Consider the following 8,332-nt stretch of genomic DNA (forward strand, 5'->3'; position numbering starts at 1 on the left):
GCCATGTTTCATGTTTGTCATGTATGTTAACAGGTAACAAGGAATTGGGACGCTACTGTACCAAATGCTTGGCAAGTTCATCAACTCCATAACCCATCAATTGCCCCAGCTGAAACTGATTTTTTTGACATGTTTGCCATCTTCATGTCAACCACAACCCATCATTCTTAATGGTACTAAATATATATACATGGCAACTCCCCCATGTCCAATAAGCCTAAATTTTCCCTGTTGGTTTCATAGCAGATGGCAACTCCCCCATGTGTATTTACATTTTCCTACTCAACATTTTGCCATGCTACTCAATAACTACATGGCAAATATCCTAATGTTGAGCGATGAAATTTTACCATGTGTTGTGATATGCCATATGATAAGGTACTTAATGCATTTACATTTTTCCTCTCATCATTTTTTCAATGCTACCAAATAAATACAACGACAATTTACTTGATCATTTGTTTTGTGTTATTTTCACATACACGACAATTTTATTACGCACAAGATGGCATTTTTGGTAAAAACACCATGAAAAATTGAACATGGCAATTTCAATGTTACTATTGTGGCAAATTTAATCCATAGAACATGGCATCCTTTTTTCATGTACCATGCCATTATTACTCCATGTGCCATGGCATTTTGACTATGCATTTGCCATGGCAATTTGTTTGATCATTTTGTTTGTGTTATTTCACATACATGGGAATTTTATTACGCAAAAGATGGCAATTTTGGTGAAACTACCAGGGCAAAATGGAACATGCATTTGCCATGGCAACATTTGATCAATTTTTTATTACTTCACATTCTTGGCAAATTTCTTTCATGGTTAAATTGATAAAAAAACACGGCAAATTTTGAATATGAATTTTGTCATGGCAATTTTCTTGATAATTTGTTTGTGTTATTTTCACATACACGGCAATTTTATTACACACAAGATTGCGTTTTTGGTAAAAACACCATGACAAAATTGAATGTACATTTTCCATGGCAATGCTTTATCATTTTTTGTATTGTTTCACATTTCATTGCAAATTTTCTTCATAAAGCATGGCGAATTTGGTAAAGAAAACCACAACATTTTTTAACATGCATTGCCAACGACGATTTTTTGCCATGGCAAATTATGCACTACTGTAGATTTTTTCACATATGGTAGTTATTGCTTTGATTTTGCATAGGATTTTTATACATGTTTGCCATGGATAATGGTAATTATTCCTATGGGCTTCATAACATGGAAAATTCATTTTTGTTGACATGGCAAATTCTCTTATGTTCACTTGGCACACTCATAACATTTTTCCTTCTTTAGGCTTTTTGTTTTGTAGCACGACAAATTCATAAATGAGCACATGGCAAATTCATATATGAGCACATGGCAAAATTGTTTTATGGATCATGGCAATTTTTAGCACACATATAGTTGCCATCACTTTTATCAAAATGTTTCAAGCAGAATTATTAATCAATTATTTTTTGTAGTGACACAAAATCAAGCCAACGATGACTTTATCCATGGTAAATTGTGCGCTCCTTTTAGGTTTTTCACACATGGCAATTATTGCCTCGATTTTTTCATAGGATTTTTATACATGTTTGCAATGGATAATGGTAAATATTTCTATGGGCTTCATAACATGGCAAATTCATTTTTTTTTTCACATGACAAATTCGCTTATGATCACATGGCACATTCATAACATTTTTTCTTTCTTTATGCTTTTGTTTCGTAGCACGGCAAATTCATGTATGAGCACACAACAAATTCATATATGAGCACATGACAATTTTTCTTTTTGTTTCCAAAACACCTACATATTTAGAGATCGTAAGATTTAGAGATTGTTTTTAGATCATTTTGCCATGATTTAGAGATTGTTTTACCATATCAATGAACTATGTTCATAACAAGTTTTTTTTAAGTTGCCATGGCACAAATTTTTCTGAATTTGCCATCGGCTAAAGATAAAAAATAAAAAATTGCCATGTCACACATTTTTCTATATTGCCATGAATCAGAGTTTGCTTAATTTCTTAGGCCATGGCAAACTCAACCGCTCGACCATGACATATTTGTTTTCAAAGACATGGCAATTTAGTTTTATACCCATGGCAACTTATTGTGAGTCCCGTGACAATTTAGTTTCTTAATTGACAATGACAAATTTTGTTTTTCCTACTATCATGGCAAATTTATTTTTGAAGACATGTCAATTTTGATTTTCGTACCCATGGCTACTTTAGTTTTTCATGCACCCATGGCAAATTTATTTTCATAACCATGGCAATTTATTTTCTTCATGGAAAAATTTAGTTTTTACAGTACAATCGTCATTTTGCAATATGAGCAATTTATTTGCCATTTTTTTGTGTACATATTTTCTTGATATAAGTAGTTTTCTATAGACTTGCCTTTGACCTACAAAGTTTTCATTCATGTTTCTGGAGTACAGCATGGTGATTTTTTTTGAGCATCAGTACAGACACAAGCGCTCATATACACGCGCATACACCCACCCCTATGAACGCACACACGCACACCCTACCTCTATGAGCACCTCCGAGAGACTGAGCCGGCATATCATCTTAAGATTTACGAAGTCACCGTAGGCGCCTCGTCGTCGACGGAGACGTCTCCTCCCACTGAAAGCGCATCGCCGGAAATCTTAAAATAAATCCAGAAATAATGCGAGCACCAGGATTTGAACCCTGGTGGGTTGGGGATACCAGTGTCCACCTAACCAACTCAACCATAGGTTGATTCAACATGGTGATTTTCTAGATTGTATGGTTTCTTTGTTCTTTTTGTCAGAAAATAGGGTTTTTAAATGATAATTAGTGGCGCTATTGGTTGGGCCAGGTAGCCCAGCCGAAAAAAGCTTAGCTGGTTCGGGCTAGGAGGTTCCCCATCCGTGCGGACGGAGGGATCGCTCGTACCGAACGTTTTCGTTCGGAAGGAGGGATCGCTTGCACCGAACTTGTTTCCTTCGGAAGGAGGGATCGCTTGCACCGAACGAAGTGTTCGGTCGAAGTGCTCAGCCTCCACACGGGTGACCGATATCAGCGCTAAAAAAAGAGCTCCTGTAGTAAATTAAAAAAACAGACCTCCCGTAGTTCTTTTCCAGATCCAGATGTTATTCTTATGTTCCCTCCCAAAAAAATGTATTCTTCTGTGGCTGGGCCGAAGAAGAATGTCCCGAACGCCATTGTCACAGATCCAATAAGGTTCAGGCAACTGGGCCAAACCCCCTCAAAAGAAAAGAAAAAGAGGGTAAGTGGCCCAAACTGGTAGAATGTGCAGCATAAGGGGAACCCTAGGCGATCGGATCCATCCTCCCCGGCCGCAGGTTCCGCCACCCCCTGCAGCAACACAACCCCGCAATCCCCTGCCCCGCCGCCGGTCCGAACCCCTGCCGTCCGCCGCCGACCACCACCGCGATCGTTCGTTGCCACCACCTGCGCTGCCTGGGCTATTATGCCTGGCTGCGTTTTGGGCGAAATAATCTCGCTGGAGACAGAGGCGGGAGAAGAGTCGTCGATTTCGTTGTGCAATCGGGTAAGAGAGGAGGAGTTTGATTGCTGTTTGTGCGGCAAGCGCAGTCCAAAAGGAGTAATTATTATTCGGAGTTTGTGTGTTGAGAAGTTGTAACCAGATACTCCTCCCTCTCCTCTAACAATCTCCTCCCTTTTGGAGGAGAGCCGGCCCAAATAAACAAAGGAGTGGGAGGAGTAGGAGGGGTTGCTCATCTATCGAATAAGTTGGCGTCCCTGATTTGTTTTTCGCCGGCGATTAGTCTGCTTTGTTGCGCCGGCCCAAATGAACATAGCAGGAGCGGAGTATTCGAATAAGGCCAGCTCAGGCGTCCGCCATTGTCACAGATCCAATAAGGTCGATCCGATTAGCGCATATCTCCCGACATCATTAAGGCCAGTTGTTGGTCCGATCAGCCACAATGTAAGTTTTTCTTCTTTTGTACCTTATGCTTGTTCTTCACACAAGGTTCATCCCCAAAAGGCTGATTATTTGTTGTTCCAACTAAATGCAATTCAGAAAGCGACTCGCATTGAAGACGCTGCTGACGATGGAGACGGGGACAGACTTAGCAAGCTCCCAAATGACCTTTTGCTCAACATTCTGGAGAGGGTGGACACACTCGATGCATTAAGGGCCTGCTTCCTCTCCAAGCAAATGCTGAAGCTCCCCACCTTGCTCTCGCAACTCTTCCTAAGCGCTGGTTCCATTCCAGGTCACCATGATTCAGCTCGTGTTTTCAGACCAAGTGAAGTACTCCGAACCAACCGCGCTGTGGCTCATGTAACGGATAACATATTGAGCACAAGGAGCCCGGAGATCACCATCAGCAAACTCAAAATCAAATTCGTCTTGACACAGCATGAGTCTCTCACCATTGGCAAATCTGTCGCGCGTGCGATGGCAATCCAGAAGGTTGGCGCAGCCGAGTTTGAGGTCACAACGGACAAGGCTTATAAGATCTGCTCTCCTGCTGATTTCCTCCACTTTGGGAAGCAGTTCAATGATTTTGTCGGTGCTTGTCCGGATGCATTTGCTGGCCTTACGCGCCTGTGGCTGCGCAATATGAGGTTTGGTGAATTCGACATCCCCAACATCCTCAGCACTTGCAAGCTCTTGGAGTCTTTGCGTTTAAGCCATTGCGACTCAGGGATCCATTCTGTGCTGCAAGTAGAACATGCTCAACTTGCTGAGCTCGAGATCGACCAGGGGAAATTTGAGAGAGTTGAGCTGATATGTCTACCAAAACTCCAACGTGTGAGATATAATAATTGGTGCTCTTATGAAGATCCCCTATATTTTGGTTTTGCACCACAGCTTTCGAAGCTCATCCTCACTAAAACTGCTGTCCGTTCGCAAAAGACCCTTGAGTTAAGTCAGCTCCTTGCTAATGTTTCTTCCATAAGCGATCTTCATCTGGATTTTAGAAGTGAAAAGGTACTCATTAGTCATTTGAATCATATCTGTCCATTCTTGCTCTATATATGATGGTTATATATGTAAATAACAATGGTAACTTAAGTTGGTCTTCTCCGCTAGTTGAGAATGTGATCTATATGAAACCTGCACTGAGTTTGTAAATTGTTTTTCTGTCCCAGATTTGGGTCCTGCCAGAATGCCCAAAACTGCTCACGCCTGTGCTCAGCAAACTACAGCATGTGAATCTGGACCATCTTCCTGAAGGCTGTGATTTAGCTTGGACAATGTTTATTCTTGAAGCTGCACCCTCTTTAAAAGAGCTGTGCATCACATTATGGGATCATTGGTGCATAATGGCGACAGACAATGAGTTTCGGAAGAAATATGGTTTCTGTGAAAAGATCGACATGAAGTGGAAGCCATATGCCCCTGATTTCAAGCACAAGAATCTGGCTAAGCTCACCATCTATGGCTTCCAACCCGACGACAACCTTCTGCGATACATTAGGTCTGTCATGGAACATGCGGTTAATATGGCAGAGATATCTCTGCATGACAGGAAGGTGTGTGTGAGCTGTAGTGACTTGGATTCTGAGATCAAGGACAAGTTTTGTACATCAAGATATCCACGAACTGCCGAGAAGAGGAAGCAGACAACCGAGGAGTTAGGTTCGCTTGCTATGATTCACTTCAGGTCCTAATTCAAAAAATGTTTTTCTTCCAAAATCACCTGTTCTATCACCGATTACTTGTATTAGATTGGCCAAATTGACGACCTAGGAAACGCCCTATAAACTGAGAGAGTAGTAGTAATCGGTACTAAATCATCGATTAATCAATGAATAGAGACAGACGAGCTAAAAATTAACTTAGCCAGTAGTAATGCATGTTCAGCATTTTATTTGGTAGCCAACAGGAACAGTTAGGATTGCAAATAAGGTCTTTTTATTCTGTAGCCAACAGAAACACATAGGATTGCGATTAAGAACGAATTAGTCAGGCTACTTCCAATGCATTAGTGTTTATATGAGGTGCTAAACATATTAAAAACTTTAGCAACTAAAGCCCTCAATACATAGGTGCTTAACTTGTTGGTGCTAAGCATCCTTTATTTAATGATTTTACAACTAAAGTTCTTCATGCATTGGTGGGATTCTTTCATTTAAGTGTTTTGCCTAGGTTCTCGCGCTTGGCATTGTTTCTTCTTGGGTCACCACACTCATCTCTCTCTTCTTAATTACCTTGTCACATCAGATTTTTTGTCTACATGACATCCTTAGCACTTGTACAAGGTGGAGCATTGGAAGGAGCCTCATAAACATTGGACTGGTCAATCACAGGCACAAGCAATTCAAAGATATTGTGTTCCGTGTATCATCATTAACTCTGGTGGGTCACGTCACACTGCCACAACGGACGTACACCAACCCAACTCCGCATGTACTGTTCTTCTTCCCTACAGATTTACCTCGCCCAGGGCTCCAACCTTAAAATTTGAAACTTTTTTGCGACTTTATTGGCAAGGGCATTTACAGTCAAATGTCATATCAAGTGAAATTTTAACAACCTAGCACAGCTCAAACATACCTTTGAAAATATAAAGATAAAATAAAAATACCATTGGTGAATATTGGCATTCAGAAAATGTTTATTCTTTTCAATCACCTTCTCGAGCAATGCACTTGACCTATTTGATTGTTGAGGCTTAAGCAATTTTTCGATAAAGGGTGAGTTTTATTGGCTCAAATGGAGCATCGAGAAGATACAATATGAGCACACACCCGGCCTCTGCATAATTAAAATGCACACAGCCAGCCCAACACACATGCAAAAAAAAAACGCCAACAACTAGCAAGGTCACAAGACCAAAAGCTAAGCATCGGCGTGGAGAAGAGAAAATAAAAAGGAAAAGGGAAAAAAAAACTCCAAAGCGATCAGATCAGCAATGGACAAACTACAACTAATACCATATCCGCACCAACCATTGACATCACATGGAGGCCGATGTTCTTCAACAGCAACGCCTTCAGGAAGGAAGCGACACTCAAGCGCCGCCGTTGCCGGATCCAACTACAAAGGTCAGAATCAAGGTTTTCACCCTGAAAGATAGTTTGAACATATCCAAGCAATGCCTCCAACAAGGTAACGACATATAAAACATCGCCATTGCCAGGTATGACCACTCGGGTCTGACCTAGGCTTTCACCCCGGAGCTCGAGACCAGGTGCTCACAACACCACCATCAAAGCCACACATGTGTTGTCGCCACCACTTTTCCGCAATACCAACAACTACAATTTGACCACCGCCACCCCACAAAACATCCCTGTGCGTCAAGTCGTTGTCCATAGTTTGTAACACACCACAGAAAGTCATCCACCGGATCAAGAGATAACACCTCCTGAAGTCTTTTCGATAACCTCGCCGTCGTGGATCCGTAGGAAGTCACTGCAGAACAGTCAGCAGTCACCACCGTCTGGCCAATTTGATCTAAGTCACCACCATCAACCGAGGATTGCAATGACGGCGGCCTGCACCGCACACGCAAAAGGCCACCTCATCGCGGCAAACCCACATGTCCAGAGACCGTCATGGCCGGAGCAGTGCCATTAAAGATGCACCGCAAAAGTAGCCGCCGTAGTGGGACAAGCAACATTGCGACAGCAACCACGACGCCAGAGCCACCACCACCGATCGAGGAATGTGGGCGGGGGACCGGAGTAGTGTCCATAGAGAACCGCGGCGAATCTTCAACCCTCTGCTAAAGGCACACCATGACACACACACACCATGGACAGAGGATTGTCAGCCAGATCCGATCTGGAGCCATGAGAGGGCGGTCCTCCAGATTCGATCTGGAGCCATGAGGGGGTCCAACAGCTCGTCGTGGTGGATGAGGGGATCGGCCCCGCCGCAGCCCGGCTGGCCGGAACCAGATCTCAGGGGGTGGGGAGGGGGGTGTTGCAGCCGCGGGGTGCGATGTTGAGGGCGGAAGTGCCCCACCGCCGCCATCCCAGGGACGGCGCGGCTTCGCCGGCGGGCCCTCCGGCAGCGGCAACGCGGGGTTTGAGCGGAGGGGGCGGGCTACCGGCGCCGGCGGCTAGGTTTCCCCCGTGTCGCCCGTGAGGGGCGACGCGGGGGTAGATCTGAAAATTACTGCTCCTCGCTTAAGCAATTAATCATCACGTTTTGCCCAAAATATATGTGAACAATTACGAAGTATACTATACTCTAGTTTCTAGGGCTGGGCATTCGGTTTATATGGTTAATACGGTTCGGTTTATTCGGTGTTTTATAATTTCGGTTTTGAAGAAATGGAAACCGAATTAATCACACAATATTTAGAAACCGAACCATATTAACCATAATATA

At 43.0% G+C, this 8,332-nt stretch overlaps 1 protein-coding gene across 4 annotated transcripts; it reads left to right on the plus strand.

Moving 5' to 3' along the window:
- Window positions 1-3,313: 3,313 nt before the first annotated feature.
- LOC123189954 (uncharacterized) lies at window positions 3,314-6,474 on the plus strand. Of its 4 annotated transcripts, XM_044602484.1 has the most exons (5): window positions 3,314-3,565; window positions 3,804-3,964; window positions 4,061-4,978; window positions 5,140-5,654; window positions 6,215-6,474. In XM_044602484.1, exons 2-5 carry the CDS (start codon window positions 3,827-3,829, stop codon window positions 6,276-6,278), a joined length of 1,635 nt encoding a protein of 544 aa, XP_044458419.1. In that variant the 5' UTR covers window positions 3,314-3,565; window positions 3,804-3,826; the 3' UTR covers window positions 6,279-6,474. The 4 variants fall into 4 exon arrangements, with proteins under 4 accessions (XP_044458419.1, XP_044458420.1, XP_044458421.1 ...); XM_044602485.1 differs by having other exon boundaries at window positions 3,314-3,964; window positions 5,140-5,624; XM_044602487.1 differs by having other exon boundaries at window positions 3,315-3,964; window positions 5,140-5,629.
- The last annotated feature ends 1,858 nt before the right edge of the window (window positions 6,475-8,332 follow it).

Source organism: Triticum aestivum, chromosome 2A (genome assembly GCF_018294505.1).
Source record: "Triticum aestivum cultivar Chinese Spring chromosome 2A, IWGSC CS RefSeq v2.1, whole genome shotgun sequence".
In the NCBI taxonomy this organism is placed as follows: Eukaryota; Viridiplantae; Streptophyta; class Magnoliopsida; order Poales; family Poaceae; genus Triticum; species Triticum aestivum.

What these genes read in the sequence shown, in the direction of transcription:
- LOC123189954 (XM_044602484.1), top strand. Translation starts at nt 3,827, where the DNA reads ATGAACATAGCAGGAGCGGAGTATTCGAATAAGGCCAGCTCAGGCGTC. An exon ending in TTGGTCCGATCAGCCACAAT is followed by an intron (nt 3,965 to 4,060) that starts GTAAGTTTTTCT and finishes AATGCAATTCAG; the next exon opens with AAAGCGACTCGCATTGAAGA. An exon ending in TGGATTTTAGAAGTGAAAAG is followed by an intron (nt 4,979 to 5,139) that starts GTACTCATTAGT and finishes TTTCTGTCCCAG; the next exon opens with ATTTGGGTCCTGCCAGAATG.